Genomic DNA, 16,721 nt, shown 5'->3' with positions numbered 1-16,721 from the left:
TTAAGGACAGTTACCTGTACAGGCCTATTGGTATCATTAAGGACAGTTACCTGTACAGGCCTATTGGTATCATTAAGGACAGTTACCTGTACAGGTCTATTGGTACAATCATGGCAAGGCAACATTATTCCTCTTAGGAGAGTCCAGACAATCAATAAAATCCTATGTGCAACCGGCTCACTGACCTGTCATGTGACTCTTTCCCCAGGTGCTGTGTGTGGGACTGATGGGGTGTCACAGCAACATAGCCAGTGTTGACATGGTGCTGGAGGCCTTGAGAGATGCTCTCACACACTGCCATAAGGGCAAGGTATAGACATGGCTCACACACTGTCATCAGGGCAAGGCCAAAGTCTGTATCAACATTGTAAACCATCTCTGACAAGGTCTAACATGCTAAAACATGTACTGTCATAAGGGCAAGGTATAGACATGGCTCAAACACTGTCATCAGGGCAAGGCCAAAGTCTGTATCAACATTGTAAACCATCTCTGACAAGCTCTAACATGCTAAAACATGTACTGTCATAAGGGCAAGGTATAGACATGGCTCAAACACTGTCATCAGGGCAAGGCCAAAGTCTGTATCAACATTGTAAACCATCTCTGACAAGGTCTAACATGCTAAAACATGCACTGTCATAAGGGCAAGGTATAGACATGGCTCACACACTGTCATCAGGGCAAGGTATAGACATGGCCCACACACTGTCATCAGGGCAAGGCCAAAGTCTGTATCAACATTGTAAACCATCTCTGACAAGGTCTAACATGCTAAAACATGTACTGTCATAAGGGCAAGGTATAGACATGGCTCAAACACTGTCATCAGGGCAAGGCCAAAGTCTGTATCAACATTGTAAACCATCTCTGACAAGGTCTAACATGCTAAAACATGCACTGTCATAAGGGCAAGGTATAGACATGGCTCAAACACTGTCATCAGGGCAAGGCCAAAGTCTGTATCAACATTGTAAACCATCTCTGACAAGGTCTAACGTGCTAAAACATGTACTGTCATAAGGGCAAGGTATAACACGACTGTCTCGAAGTCAGTTTAAGTTGTCTTTAATATCAGGGAAGAAAAATATATATATTATACACGTTGAATCTGACAACTGAGCCACGGTCCCGTGTGGCTCAGTTGGTAGAGCATGGCGCTTGCAACGCCAGGGTTGTGGGTTCATTTCCCACGGGGGGACCAGGGTTCAATTCCCACGGGGGGACCAGGATGAATATGTATGAACTTTCTAATTTGTAAGTCGCTCTGGATAAGAGTGTCTGCTAAATGATGTAAATAATAAACACAGTATGGCTTATTTGTTACCTCTGACTCAAGTGTAAACTTCTAATAAAATACATATGTGATTGTGGGGTTTTTCTTTCATTTCATAAAATATATGCAATGTTCTTAATACTTTCAAAGGCTATTTGTGTCTCTCTTCTCCCAAAGCTGTGATACGATTCTGTCAACACTAGAGGGTGGGCTCTGCTTTACCCAAAAGTGTTACTAGGGGTTTATTTTGAACGAGTGTTTGGTGCACGTCGAATTGGGTCTTCGTGATTTCACAGCCGGTGCGTTGTAAGAAATCCTGTCGGTGAATGTAGCCCCATCATAGGGTAGGGATATATTTTGGAGTGGACTGTGATTGAAGAAGTGTGATGGGTTTTCTTAGTTGACGTGTTTCATTTTGTATGATGTCGTTTCCACTAAATGTTTATTGTTGTTCAATACCCCGTCCAGCTGGTGGCGGTAATGCACCATTAACATTGGATGCCAACCACCGTTAAACACCATAGAAGTATTTTGACGTGAGGAAACTACCAGCAGTCGAGCCACATTCCTTACTTGTTGCTATTTTGTTATTGAAATATTTCGCTATTTATAATGACATGCAGAAGAGGGGCTCTCATTGTGCTTGAAGGAGTGGACAAGGCCGGGAAGACTACACAATGTAACAAGCTAGTCCAAGCACTGCAGGACAGCGGACAGAAAGCTGAGATGATGAAATTCCCTGGTAAATTAACTTTATTATCCGTGGCTGCTAATTGATCAAAATGAAAAGTATTTTCCTCTATTGTGTGGTTTGAAGACGCATTGATTGCTAATTTACCTAGATCCAAATTCGTTTTGCCTTGCCCTGTTCCCCCGTCTGGGTGGAGTTTGGACCACATGGCGATGCAACGTGAATTCGCCTTTGACTAAATGCTCTTCCCGTATTATTCTTGTTTGTACAGAAAGTACTACAAATATCGGCCAGTTGATTTGCTAATTTACCTAGACCCAAATCTATCGGATTATACAAACTCGTTTTGCCTTGCTCTGTTTCCCGGTCTGGGTGGAGTTTGGTCCACATGGCGATGCAAAATGACTTCTATTTTGACTAAATGGTCTTCCTGTATTACTCTTGTTTGTACAGAAAGAAGCACAAAGATCGGCAAGTTGATCAACTCCTATCTTGAGAACAAAAGCAACCTGGAGGACCATACAGTGCATCTCCTGTTCTCTGCCAACCGATGGGAACTAGTGTAATACACTCTTAACATACAGAGGCATTGATCATCACATCAAATTGTATTGGTCACATACACATGGTTAGCTGATGTTAATGCGAGTGCAGCGAAATGCTTGTGCTTCTAGTTCCGACAGTGCAGTAATATCTAACAAGTAATCTAACAATTTCACAACAACTACCTTATACACACAAGTGTAAAGGGATGAATATGTACATGTAAATATATAGATGAGCGATGGCCTTGCGGCATAGGCAAGATGGTGTAGAGTACTGTATATACATATGAGATGTCGTAGAATTACGTAGAATACACAACGAAAACTAATGGGACTGTAACGACTGTGTTGACTTCAAAATCTGGGGTGTGAACTAGGTTTCTATTCAAGCGTTGATCGACATGGTAATGGCTCTATAGTATTGGAGAAAAGTTGGAAAAAACGGACCCTCCGTTACATCGTGATGTGTCATGTTGTAACGTACAGCAACTATTTCTGTCTTACAATCTCTCTCCACCTGGTGTAGCACTTCTCTCATAGTTTAAAAACAAGAAATGGACAGTGACGGGGTAAGGGGGGATACCTAGTCATTTTTTGCGTCATCACTGCAAGCGATCATGACTCTCAAAGCCGCTGTTTACTTCTGAAGATCACTTTAGCACCGCCCTAAAAACCCGATTCAAATTCGACACAAACCTTCAAATAGGTATGTAATGACACATTATATAAACTCTTTATAGTGTTTTATTTACATTTTTGAGGCGATAAGGTGATACGTTGAACAGATCTAGTGAAAAAAAGCAATTTCCCCACACAACATCTGTCCTTCTCACTACCACGCATTAGTTTCTCTTCCCCACCCGCCATTTTTAAAAAGACCCGACGGAGCTCATTGCCTTCTTGAATCATGCAGAAACGGGCAGCGTGGAGGGCTCGTCATTGATTTTGTTGGAAAGGGGAGAAATTGTGCTTTACAAATGGTATTGACATTACAGTTGATCTGGAGGAAGTATTACGTTTTTTGGGGCGCTAAAATAAGGTCAATTGTACGGACCAAGGCGAGTTAGTCTACGTTATGAAGGTGAGTACCAAGTCAGTGACCGATATAACGTAAGCTAGCTAATTTAACTATTAACTGTAGCTAGCTAGTTACTTCGTAAAATGATGTAACGTTTGCCAGTATCTACCTGAGAATGTGTGTATTTTCGTTAGCTTGGTTAAGTTATGCTTGCTAGCTAAAAATCATTGTTATTCATGTCTTCTAGACAGTATCTAACAAAGATACATGGACAGGGGAGATCACTGTGAGGGATGCCTGTCACAGGTCTATGAGGAAGAGTGACAAGCCACACAGCATGAGAGTAGGGAAAGGTTATAGATAGCTACTGGGGACCTTGTTAAACATCTCCTGTGCGACACTGTCATTATGGTGTGTTAGACATTGTCAATGTTTAGTCTTATCAACGGATAGATCTTAGTGATGGGTCCCAATCTCAATTTAGAATTGCCCACTTAACAGGTTATTTGATAAAGATCTGTTGATGAGGTGTTTGGTAATTGTGTTACTGAGACACAATCTATTCCTGTATAGTTAAATGAGCCTCTAGTTAAGACTAGACACTTCTATGTTTATTGTTATTTATGGGCCGCATCATTCTTGTTTCTCACTTCAGTCTTTCCTCACACGTATCTTCACAGATGGTGTTAAAGCACTCTGTACCAGTGATCGTGGTCCAATGCTCCTGTGTTACAGGAAGTGCTATGTGCAATCCTCCGCTGGCCCTTCTTTACCAGACAGCGCACTAGTTCCGTAAACCTACTAACTCGTGTGCTGATGGAAAAAGGTAAGTTGGAGGTTCCTAGAATGGAAACATTTTAGAAAACATTTTCTTGTGATTATTATTTTTTGTATCCAGATAAGCCTAAACAGTGGCGTCTTAGGAACCATATTTTAATCCATTTTATTTGAACTTTCGGGCTTGTGCTGTTTCTGGAGAAGTTACATGAGTCTTTGTCATATTGTGATCTCTCCAACAAGGTTTTAAAATGTTTTGCAGAAGTTCTCTCTACAAAGCCCTCAATGGATACATGCCTGACATGGACCTTCTCCGCATCTCAGAAAGGTATGCCAACTTTTCTCCACTTACTGCCTCTCTTTTGACAATGGAAATGTCAGCTGACGTGCCCCTGGGCCAGTGCAAGCTGGCAGTGTGCTATCCTATCAACTTCCACAGCCAAAGACCTGTGAAATTGTGAAGATTGACAATAGCCCTTCTCCACCAATACTTCCATTTAGATGGCTACAGGAGTACTGCACGCTGAAGAATGTAAACTTCTTTCCGTGTGGCTTCGTAGTGCACCCAGGTGCTTCGTGGTTATGATCCTCTCCAGATGGCATCATATTTGATCCCAGTGTGAGACCACACTTTGGACTCTTAAGAGGTCAAGTGCCCAAATGTACCAAGTTATGTTGACTGCCCTTACCTGAAGATACAGAATGGAGAGCTGATGTCCTTACCTGAAGATACAGAATGGAGAGTTGATGTCCTTACCTGATGATACAGAATGGAGAGCTGATGTCCTTACCTGATGATACAGAATGGAGAGCTGATGTCCTTACCTGATGATACAGAATGGAGAGCTGATGTCCTTACCTGATGATACAGAATGGAGAGCTGACTGCCCTTACCTGAAGATACAGAATGGAGAGCTGATGTCCTTACCTGATGATACAGAATGGAGAGCTGATGTCCTTACCTGATGATACAGAATGGAGAGCTGATGTCCTTACCTGAAGATACAGAATGGAGAGCTGATGTCCTTACCTGAAGATACAGAATGGAGAGCTGATGCCCTTACCTGAAGATACAGAATGGAGAGCTGATGTCCTTACCTGAAGATACAGAATGGAGAGCTGATGCCCTTACCTGAAGATACAGAATGGAGAGCTGATGCCCTTACCTGAAGATACAGAATGGAGAGCTGATGCCCTTACCTGATGATACAGAATGGAGAGCTGATGCCCTTACCTGAAGATACAGAATGGAGAGCTGATGCCCTTACCTGAAGATACAGAATGGAGAGCTGATGTCCTTACCTGAAGATACAGAATGGAGAGCTGATGTCCTTACCTGAAGATACAGAATGGAGAGTTGATGTCCTTACCTGAAGATACAGAATGGAGAGCTGATGTCCTTACCTGAAGATACAGAATGGAGAGCTGATGTCCTTACCTGAAGATACAGAATGGAGAGTTGATGTCCTTACCTGAAGATACAGAATGGAGAGTTGATGTCCTTACCTGAAGATACAGAATGGAGAGCTGATGTCCTTACCTGAAGATACAGAATGGAGAGCTGATGTCCTTACCTGAAGATACAGAATGGAGAGCTGATGCCCTTACCTGAAGATACAGAATGGAGAGCTGAAGTTGAAGAGATCTCATGCTTACTACCGGCAGGTGTAAGGTCAAATCCTTCTCACAGGTTGTAGCTGGTGTCATCTGTGCACAGGAGGACCTCCTAGTTGAAAGGATATATAAAGATCTACAGGTTTCAAAGACTGAGAGAAGGTTCACCACTTGTTTTTACCACTACTTGCAGAAGTGTCTTATCTCGCATGGGTGCCAAGTTTAGTGGTTTCATGAAAAATAAGTATTGATGCTCTTGTGAAGAAAACTACAGTAGAATATATTTGTTTAAAAACAATGTATTTCAGCAAATGTTCAACAGTTTAATCAATTCCACATCTCTAACGTTGTATTCAATCTTACATTCTGGCTATTCTGTGTTTACTGGATTTCTTTCCCCCTAAACTCGTTGCCTAATTAAAGCCAATACAAGCTCCACACAAACTAATATTCACTACAACACAAATGATTGATACATGTCGTAGCTAAACACATTATTATTTTGCTGCTAGCAAATAAACACATTTACACTGGCTTGGCCCATGCTCTGACCAAAGGTCCGCTTTGATAGTTGATCAACAGGCACGCCACAGCAAATAACTGGTTGATGCTGCCTGAGATGGTCGGGGGGATGACTGTGTCAAACAGCCTGTCTGAGATGGTCAGGGGGATGACTGTCAAACAGCCTCCTGAGATGGTCAGGGGGATGACTGTCAAACAGCCTCCTGAGATGGTCAGGGGGATGACTGTCAAACAGCCTCCTGAGATGGTCAGGGGGATGACTGTCAAACAGCCTCCTGAGATGGTCAGGGGGATGACTGTGTCAAACAGCCTGTCTGAGATGGTCAGGGGGATGACTGTGTCAAACAGCCTGTCTGAGATGGTCAGGGGGATGACTGTGTCAAACAGCCTGCCTGAGATGGTCAGGGGGATGACTGTGTCTAACAGCCTGTGTTCCTTTACTCTGCAGATCATTCTTTCAACATGCAGCCTGGCAATGGACTGGGTCTCCCTTAACCTCATGCGCTGGCATCTGTGTGTGTCTTGACAGAAAGGCTGGCCGGTAGACATTGCACGGAACAATGTCATCTACGAGAAAGCCCTTATCCACCATAATGGCCATGTCAGGGGTGAGTAAGGAACTAATTCCAGACTGCTTGAAGATCTCCTTGTCACTCACAGATCCAGCATACGATGACACAAAAAACGACAGCTCCGTGTGGTGACATTCCCAACATGCCCATAAAGGTACAGTGTGACTTGTAGGAAGAGAACACCTCACTCTGCAGTAGTAGTGAAGATGGTGTCTGGCAGCGGACTTCAGTGCAGTCCATCACTACCTGGGTGTCTGGATAGTCCTTCAACTCAGGTGGCAGGTGGGATTTGATGGTTTCCTTGGGGATCCATATATCCGTGCTGATCCAAGCAGACAGTAGAGGAAGTTGGCCCAAGAGATGATAATCCGGCTCACTGTCGATTGGTGGATGCTAAACCAATGGGCTAAATCCTTCTGCTGTCAGACCCAGCGACAGATGAGTCATAAACAAGAAGAACTCGTCGATTAATGGCAGTGTCTGAACGTAAAGAAACCCATTTTAGTACAATATAGTCTTTTATATTCGGTCCATAATAATAATAAAAAGTAAATAATGTTTAACAATTACAGTAAGATCAAATAATATTCTGTTAAATATTTAAAGAAGTTGTCCCTTACTGGTTTTCTTCCAGTAACACTTGTTTCAGATGGATTGGTGCTTGTTGACTCTTATAAACTCGGTCTCTGCTGCCCGCTCAATCAAGTCCCAGAAGGCCATCCGGTGGGTGTAGCTTGCAAATCTAAAGACGGACTCAGAGTATTTGAATACCAAAAAAGCTCATTACTATTATTGCCCATCTTCTCTAAGCATCAAGTAGCACTAGACATGACCTAGCTGCTATTGTAGCCTGTTTTTCTTGTTACTGCAATTGGTACTGTAATTCACAGCAGCGAATTTGTTTTAAATGTTTCATTATTTATCCTGGGAAGTGGACTAAGAACCAAATCTTATTTGCAGCAACGACCTGGGAGCATTTTGGGGGGTTAACTGAAGACTAATGTAAAGACAATATACATTCAATGTGCCTACTTATGCTAAAATATGCTAGCCTAGTTTTAAATGACAATGAACATTTTCTTAAAGGTAAGATGGACTTTGGGGTGATAATAATAAATAGTAAAGCTGGATAATTATAATATAATTACTGTACCTTGTGTAAAAACGTATATCCTTGTCAGAACCAGCAAATCGCTGTAGACCAAAGTCGTGTTGAGCGGTCAGTTTCTCCAGCTTGGCTCGAAGATCCTCAACTTCTCTTACGTGCTCATGGTTTGCCATTAGGGCCATGTTCAGAGACTGATGGTTTGCCATTAGGGCCATGTTCAGAGACTGATGGTTTGCCATTAGGGCCATGTTCAGAGACTGATGGTTTGCCATTAGGGCCATGTTCAGAGACTGATGGTTTGCCATTAGGGCCATGTTCAGAGACTGATGGTTTGCCATTAGGGCCATGTTCAGAGACTGATGGTTTGCCATTAGGGCCATGTTCAGAGACTGATGGTTTGCCATTAGGGCCATGTTCAGAGACTGATGGTTTGCCATTAGGGCCATGTTCAGAGACTGATGGTTTGCCATTAGGGCCATGTTCAGAGACTGATGGTTTGCCATTAGGGCCATGTTCAGAGACTGATGGTTTGCCATTAGGGCCATGTTCAGAGACTGATGGTTTGCCATTAGGGCCATGTTCAGAGACTGATGGTTTGCCATTAGGGCCATGTTCAGAGACTGATGGTTTGCCATTAGGGCCATGTTCAGAGACTGATGGTTTGCCATTAGGGCCATGTTCAGAGACTGATGGTTTGCCATTAGGGCCATGTTCAGAGACTGATGGTTTGCCATTAGGGCCATGTTCAGAGACTGATGGTTTGCCATTAGGGCCATGTTCAGAGACTGATGGTTTGCCATTAGGGCCATGTTCAGAGACTGATGGTTTGCCATTAGGGCCATGTTCAGAGACTGATGGTTTGCCATTAGGGCCATGTTCAGAGACTGATGGTTTGCCATTAGGGCCATGTTCAGAGACTGATGGTTTGCCATTAGGGCCATGTTCAGAGACTGATGGTTTGCCATTAGGGCCATGTTCAGAGACTGATGGTTTGCCATTAGGGCCATGTTCAGAGACTGATGGTTTGCCATTAGGGCCATGTTCAGAGACTGATGGTTTGCCATTAGGGCCATGTTCAGAGACTGATGGTTTGCCATTAGGGCCATGTTCAGAGACTGATGGTTTGCCATTAGGGCCATGTTCAGAGACTGATGGTTTGCCATTAGGGCCATGTTCAGAGACTGATGGTTTGCCATTAGGGCCATGTTCAGGGCTACGGGTTCCGAGACTGCACAGTAAGCATGTGTCTGGACCGGATCAGAGACGGCTCAGTCCATAGGCAGCGCACCTTGTTCTTCGTCCTCAGTCAGAGCAGGAGGTTTCAGTCTTCTTTCCCAAACACCAGGTCTGTTTTGAATGTGCCAGTTCCACGAGAAGACTAGGAACAACACCTTTTTGTTTTAGGTATTGTCGCCCCCCCCCCCCCCCCCCCCCCTCACACTGCCACCATCAGCTGTGTGTCTCCGACAGCTCAAGAAAGTCCACTCCTTGCATACGTACTGTAAATATGATGAATCATAGATTGGCAAGGAAATCCTCTTCATCTTCACATAGCATACAAAGAACACCACACCTAACAGCAAACACCAAAACAACTACATCTTTAGGTACATGTAATGATGGCCAGGAAATGCTACTTTGATAACAGGAAACACTGTATGCATGGTTAGATTTAAATGTCTACAAAATGTCAAAATCTAACATTACCTCATTTTCACTATGAGTAAGTCTCCAAATGGTTCTCCTTCTGAAGAAGTGCTCTGGCCTGGGAAAGAGATCACGTAAATCCTCCTTAGAGAGGCTGGGCAGCATGTCTGTGCTTATATTAGCAGCTGAAAAACACATTTAACCACATGGTAAATAGTTAAGTAATTAGCAACTAAATCATAGTTTATAGATGCAAAGTGTCAGGTTGATATAGGTTATGAGACATTAGCATATTGTCTTCCCTTTCCAGTTAATGCAGGAATGATTTACCAAGCTAGCTTATGTTTTCTTTCTTTTTCGTAAGGGGTGGATCAGCTTAATATTGTGGAAAGATTGCTTCCATCAATGTAATTGTCTGCATCATTTCCAATCTCCTGTATATTTTTCAGGTAAATATATATATCCATATACATACACGGATGCATACATGTACACACATATATATATATATATATATATATACATACACAAACCTATATAGACATACTTTTTTAAAGAATATACCTTTATTATTATTCCCCGCAAACCCTACTACCGATCCCCCAATTGGAGTAAACTAATAAACACTTCTGCTTTTAACTTCAATTTATACATCTTATACACATTTTTACAGACACAATCTATTTTACAATAGTTACTTTTTGTTTTTAGTCCTTCCTCTATTTCTGATGTCTATTCTATTTGTAACTGCTATTTCACAAAATCTCTGAACCTATATACATTTTACAGACACCATATGTTTTACATTGTTTATCTTGTTATTAGTCCCACCCTTCAGCTCCATTCAACACCTCCCATCTATCTCTCAACACCATCCATTTTGGATTTCTAGCAGCCATATATTTTTCAACTGTGCTGTGATGCTTCACAAAAGTACTGAACCTTTCTATTCTCATAATTTCTACAGATTGTAAATTTAAAAAAATACATTTTTGCTAAAATTATTATTATATTATTGATTGATTGAATATGGCTTTTCAAATCACCTAGTATTGCTATATGCAGCGTTAGTTCTAGGTAAATGTTCCAATTCTTCAGCCATTCCTGGACCTGTGACCAAAAACGAGCTACTTATGGACAGTACCAAAATAAATGATCTATGACTCTGCCTCCTCACAGCAAAATCTGCAGAGCTGGGAAGATTGTATCCCTCATATATATAACATTCTATTGGTTGCAAGAATTTTGTATAGTAATTTAATTTAAAAAATGTGAAGTTTTGAATCCGACGTTTTGCTTATCAATTCATAAACCATGTGCCATGGAAGCGGTACATCGAAAATCTCTTCCCAACTATTTTGCCATTTATATGGCACAGCTGTCTGTTTTTGGTCCTTAAATGAAATTGGTATATGTTTTTATTTATCACACTTTTCTTTAACCATTTATGTTCTTTAATACAGGGCCGACATACAAGTTCCTTACTTTCTCCACCTTCTACTTGCCTCTTCCATTTTTGTGGTAATGCTGCAATTAATTGGTTGTAATTTTGGGTAGAGTAGACATTTCCATGTCTGTTAGCTGCATGTGTGACAACTCCACCAGTCCCATTTATGATATCATTCACTAAAAGTATACATTTCTTCGAAAAATATGTTTATCAATTAGTATATGAGTTTAACCACTATTTGTTGTATTATTTGTTTTGTCTTTTCAAGTGGATTAAACTGAATTTGCAACCAACTTTCTAAGGCTTATTTTTTTAAACAACGATATTTGAGATTATTTTTATTTTCAAACAACCGAAAGCTAATGTTAGCTAACAAAATTAGACTACCAGTATATCGTTGACGTTAATTACTTTAAACCAAAAGATAGTTTCATTAGCTTGCACTAACGTTAACGCTAAATTGTCGTCCATATTGAAAGTCTTAGTTAATCTTTGCTAAAATTGTAGACAATGACTGACACCATCGATAATTTAGCTTCGCCGTCTTTGGCGCCATTTCTATTTATTTTCTAATTGTCAGTAGAAAGGGTGCCAAAGACGGCGAAGCTAAATAATCGACGGTGTCAGTCATTAGGGCACATTTACACCTCATTAACACTATTTCCGGCAATAAAACACTATCATCGTAACCAAAGTTCAAGTGTTTAACTGAATGGCCGTTTGTGCAGTTATCTGTCAACAGTCAACGTTATCTAGTTAAAATTAGCATGTTAACTTGGTTTGCCAACTTTTAAATTAAAACAAACGTTACCTTGCTAAGGAGAAAGGTAGACGGGTATAAACAAATGAACATTACCTTTTAAATACTGTGGTTGATCTCTGATCCATGCCAGGATACGTGTCACTACTTTGTGTTGGTCTACACGTCGTCAGGAGAGGACGGTAACCATTCATAATTTAACTAAAATGTTATTTGTGTAAATATGTTCATCTTTGTGGTGCGAAGTTTGTTACAATCTAAGATGGATAATGATAATTAATGTAATTAACGGTTATTATAACACCTGTAAAGCGGAGTGATACATGTATAGTTAAAAGTCGCAGTGCTGTTATACTCCAATCAAATTACTTCGTCGTATTATAAATACTTGTGAACATTTTCAGTTCTTTCCGCCCGTTTACTTGCGTTTGCTTTTAGTAACATTCAAGATGCTTTTGACGGTGCGTTATCTGCTGCGTTTGTATTACTTTTTCATTTAAACTGTTATTGAGCCATATCAATAGATTGCACAGTCGCAGCCCTGAGTTCTGGTTGCTCCGTGGTATTGACGGATGCACTGAGGAATCCAGAGTGTACAATTCCTTCTATCATCATTTAAAGAGAAACCACATTCAACACTTACTTGAAGGCACCCGAACAGATGAACAGCCATCGGAGGAAAACCAAGTACCACCGGAACAAGTAAGTAGCTAGCAAGCATTTGTTTTTGTTTTCTGGATTTACAAAAATAATTTAATTAACCGACGATACACGGACCAAAGTCATACTATCCATAGGCTATACGATCATTTTTAGCTATAGTGACTCTTATGGCTAAAGCTGGGTTAATGTGAAAATAATCAATGATAAATAGGAACAAAACACTTAAATAGCTCTTGTTGAAACTAAATACAATTTCAAATAATAATATTTTTTCTTTGATGTGTGGTACACAGGACAACATTCAACCCGATCAGCTCCTAGCGAACTCTTGCATCAGTGATCAGCAACTCCATACATCTGACTCAGATGAAGGGCAAAGGGGCATTGACAAACATGAAGCTGTCACAGTGCAACAGGTAAGGTACTCGGTTGGTGGCAATCTGAAATTAACCATATTTTAAATACTTAGATTTACTAATAGCATTCATAGTCATTCTTCACAACCACTTCTCCTGTTACAAACATTATACTTGTCATGAACTAGTAATGTCCAGCCTCAGGATACTACATTCAATGTCAACATTTTTAGGATCTGACAACACATGCCACTGCTTTTGTGATAAATGCCAGAGCCAAGCATCGTCTCACACAGGTAAGATGCTTTTTCTGAGCAGAACACAGCATTTGGTTTGTTACATTATGCAGAGCATGTTTGTAGTGGTTCAGTGATGGTTGAGTTCATTCTCAGTGCTAGGTTGTCCACCTTACTATTGTCGATCCCTTATGTCCTTATGTTAATGAATATGTCATAAGCAAAATCTAAATATCATAGGTATACATGATGGTGTGTTCCAACCTCCATGATTGATTTTCTCTCCCTCTCTCTTTCAGAAAGGTGTGAATGACATTGTCGCTGGGGTACAGCAGTATCAATCATCACTATTGGACAACCTCAGGAGGCAGATGGAGGCAGTGCTAAAGAAGCATTCAGGAAGCACATCAGGTCAACTTGGAAAATGGTGCAATGGATATATTTGACAATATCATTGACCCTTTTGCTGGCGTTGCAACACCATTTAGACAGGACAGTGTTATTAAGAAGCAGTTTAGGTGTTTGGACGCAGAGGAAATTCAAATCGCTCGAACCACAGGCAAGATGAAATGTGGAGGATCAAAATACTTTTTCTTCAAAGACAAATTATTTTATTATGTACCATTTAGTCAAAAGTCTAGAACAGTTCTTATCACACCCAAGGATTTTGTCTGTGGTTGAAAAGGGACCTCGGATGTGCAGGGAAAGTTGTTTTCATGACATTGTTGATGGTGCTCTTCTAAAATCACATCCCTTATTTTTCAGAGAAACCAAAGGCATTGCAGATTGTTCTGTACACGGATGAAATGGAGATCTGTAATCCACTAGGATCCTTTGCATCCCCCAAAAAACAAGTTGTTAATGGTGTACTACACCCTAGGAAATATAAATCCAAAATACAGGTCTAAACTGGCTGCTATCAGGCTACTTTGGCATGGCTAGATCAGCAGACCTCCCTCAATCTGGTGGAGATAGAATCAGGAAAGACATGGATGCATTGTACAGTGGGGTTAAAATGCTAACTATTAACGGAGAAAACGATATATGGTGCGATGTTCTCTCTGTGGAGACACCCTGACACAACATGAACTAGCAGGGTTCAAAGAGGGTGTGGGGCTTTGCCTACAGTAAGTGCAGACACTGAGTGTTATTTTGAGGACATGCAGTCACTCTTCAATGAGGATACATATACTAAAAGGACATTGGAGAAGCATGTCAGACAGTGTGATGAAATAGAAAAGGTACAGACTGACTTGCTTCGCAACAACCTGAGAACAACAAATGGGATCAATAGAAGGAGCAACTTAGTTGAATTCCCAGCCTTTGATATCATACAACAAACTTCGCAAGACATTATGCATGTAATTCTGGAGGGCGTAGCCCCATTGGAAATCAAATGTGTTTTGAATCATCTTGTTGTGTCAGGACAGATTGATGTGAATTCTGCTATTCTTGGTTTCCCTTATTCCCCTCTAGATGTTAGAGATCGGCCATCCCCAATTTCTGTTAGTACATTCATGTCAAGTGATGGTAAACTAAAACAGTCATCTGGGCAAATGCTTGTCCTGCTAAGGATATTGCCATTTGTTTTGGAGACTTTGGAAGTCAATGCATATATACACAAGACTGATAATTGAGCTAATAGAGATTGTACAGATGGTATTTGCACATGTTCTTTCCATTGCGACTGTCTACATTAAAGTTTCATTTGAAACATTGGACGGAGCTTTATCTAGACCGCATCGTTACACCTAAACAGCATTACGTGATACATTTGCCATCACAGATAAAGTCATTGGGTCCAATGTGGTTCGAGTCTAAACAATTTTCTCTAAACGATGGGCTTCCAAGCTCAATTAAAAAAAATATTTGCAAGTATTCGATCGTTGAGAACCAAATATATGAAAGCTGCCAAAATGTTGACCGTTCAATGCACCCAATTTTTTCAAATGAAAGGGAGATGGGACCTGTATCAGAGGTTGAAGAAATACAATATTTATGTGGAAAATTGAGGGACTTCCTAGGTTTCAATGAAGTATCAGTCAAATGGCTTGTAATAAATACATAATTCAGAAGTCCATGATCTTTGCCAAAATACTGAATGGTAATATGCCAGAATTTGGACTGGTCAAAAACATATTTTTTGGTTGATTCTAGGCTTTATTGTTCTATACGCTTTGATAGAAACGTGGTGGCTTATCAAGTTGAGGTCCCACACCTTGCACAGGCCACTGAGTTAGTGGAGGTCCCACACCTTGCACAGGCCACTGAGTTAGTGGAGGTCCCACACCTTGCACAGGCCACTGAGTTAGTGGAGGTCCCACACCTTGCACAGGCCACTGAGTTAGTGGAGGTCCCACACCTTGCACAGGCCACTGAGTTAGTGGAGGTCCCACACCTTGCACAGGCCACTGAGTTAGTGGAGGTCCCACACCTTGCACAGGCCACTGAGTTAGTGGAGGTCCCACACCTTGCACAGGCCACTGAGTTAGTGGAGGTCCCACACCTTGCACAGGCCACTGAGTTAGTGGAGGTCCCACACCTTGCACAGGCCACTGAGTTAGTGGAGGTCCCACACCTTGCACAGGCCACTGAGTTAGTGGAGGTCCCACACCTTGCACAGGCCACTGAGTTAGTGGAGGTCCCACACCTTGCACAGGCCACTGAGTTAGTGGATGTCCCACACCTTGCACAGGCCACTGAGTTAGTGGAGGTCCCACACCTTGCACAGGCCACTGAGTTAGTGGATGTCCCACACCTTGCACAGGCCACTGAGTTAGTGGAGGTCCCACACCTTGCACAGGCCACTGAGTTAGTGGATGTCCCACACCTTGCACAGGCCACTGAGTTAGTGGATGTCCCACACCTTGCACAGGCCACTGAGTTAGTGGAGGTCCCACACCTTGCACAGGCCACTGAGTTAGTGGAGGTCCCACACCTTGCACAGGCCACTGAGTTAGTGGAGGTCCCACACCTTGCACAGGCCACTGAGTTAGTGGATGTCCCACACCTTGCACAGGCCACTGAGTTAGTGGAGGTCCCACACCTTGCACAGGCCACTGAGTTAGTGGAGGTCCCACACCTTGCACAGGCCACTGAGTTAGTGGAGGTCCCACACCTTGCACAGGCCACTGAGTTAGTGGAGGTCCCACACCTTGCACAGGCCACTGAGTTAGTGGAGGTCCCACACCTTGCACAGGCCACTGAGTTAGTGGAGGTCCCACACCTTGCACAGGCCACTGAGTTAGTGGAGGTCCCACACCTTGCACAGGCCACTGAGTTAGTGGAGGCTGAAAAGCTGCTTGATTTTTTTTTTTACCTCTTATTACACAATTAGCAACAAGAGCCAAACGTATGTACAAGTTAAATACCATCTTGGGGATGTAATAGAATTGTTCAACAGTTCAAATGACTGTGTTCCCCAGATATGAAAAGTGTACTGTCTTTGTTCTGTATTTTGTCTACATGATTGCTGTGTGTAAGATT

The 16,721-nt window shown here is 41.9% G+C and overlaps 2 protein-coding genes and 1 long non-coding RNA gene across 4 annotated transcripts in view; 2 read left to right on the top strand and 1 right to left on the bottom strand.

Moving 5' to 3' along the window:
• The first annotated feature begins 1,782 nt into the window (after positions 1-1,782).
• dtymk (deoxythymidylate kinase (thymidylate kinase)) overlaps positions 1,783-16,721 on the top strand; it is a 29,753-nt gene continuing 14,814 nt past the window's right edge. Inside the window, exons 1-2 of the mRNA XM_039003022.1 lie at positions 1,783-2,018; positions 2,421-2,529. Coding sequence (XP_038858950.1) covers positions 1,889-2,018; positions 2,421-2,529 — 239 coding nt within the window. The 5' untranslated portion in view covers positions 1,783-1,888. The remainder of the gene's footprint in view (positions 2,019-2,420; positions 2,530-16,721) is intronic.
• Positions 6,244-9,512, bottom strand: LOC120055102. The gene is made up of 3 exons (XM_039003018.1): positions 8,169-9,512; positions 7,636-7,757; positions 6,244-7,495 (listed from the first exon to the last, which is right to left on the bottom strand). Exons 1-2 carry the CDS (start codon positions 9,326-9,328, stop codon positions 7,661-7,663), a joined length of 1,257 nt encoding a protein of 418 aa, XP_038858946.1. The 5' UTR covers positions 9,329-9,512; the 3' UTR covers positions 6,244-7,495; positions 7,636-7,660.
• LOC120055105 lies at positions 11,925-15,506 on the top strand. Of its 2 annotated transcripts, XR_005477662.1 has the most exons (4): positions 11,925-12,682; positions 12,937-13,059; positions 13,233-13,295; positions 13,535-15,506. It is a non-coding gene; the product is annotated as an uncharacterized LOC120055105 (long non-coding RNA). The 2 variants fall into 2 exon arrangements; XR_005477661.1 differs by having other exon boundaries at positions 11,925-13,059.

Source organism: Salvelinus namaycush, chromosome 10, assembly GCF_016432855.1.
Source record: "Salvelinus namaycush isolate Seneca chromosome 10, SaNama_1.0, whole genome shotgun sequence".
Lineage (NCBI taxonomy): Eukaryota > Metazoa > Chordata > Actinopteri > Salmoniformes > Salmonidae > Salvelinus > Salvelinus namaycush.
Note: the sequence above shows the minus strand (reverse complement) of the source record. Positions and strands in the feature narration are given on the sequence as shown.

Bases quoted from the DNA above. Each gene is read 5' to 3' on its own strand.
- LOC120055102 (XM_039003018.1), bottom strand. From the start codon at position 9,328: ATGGCCCTAATGGCAAACCATCAGTCTCTGAACATGGCCCTAATGGCA. The intron at 7,758-8,168 runs GTACAGTAATTA...GTCCGTCTTTAG, and splicing joins GATATACGTTTTTACACAAG to ATTTGCAAGCTACACCCACC.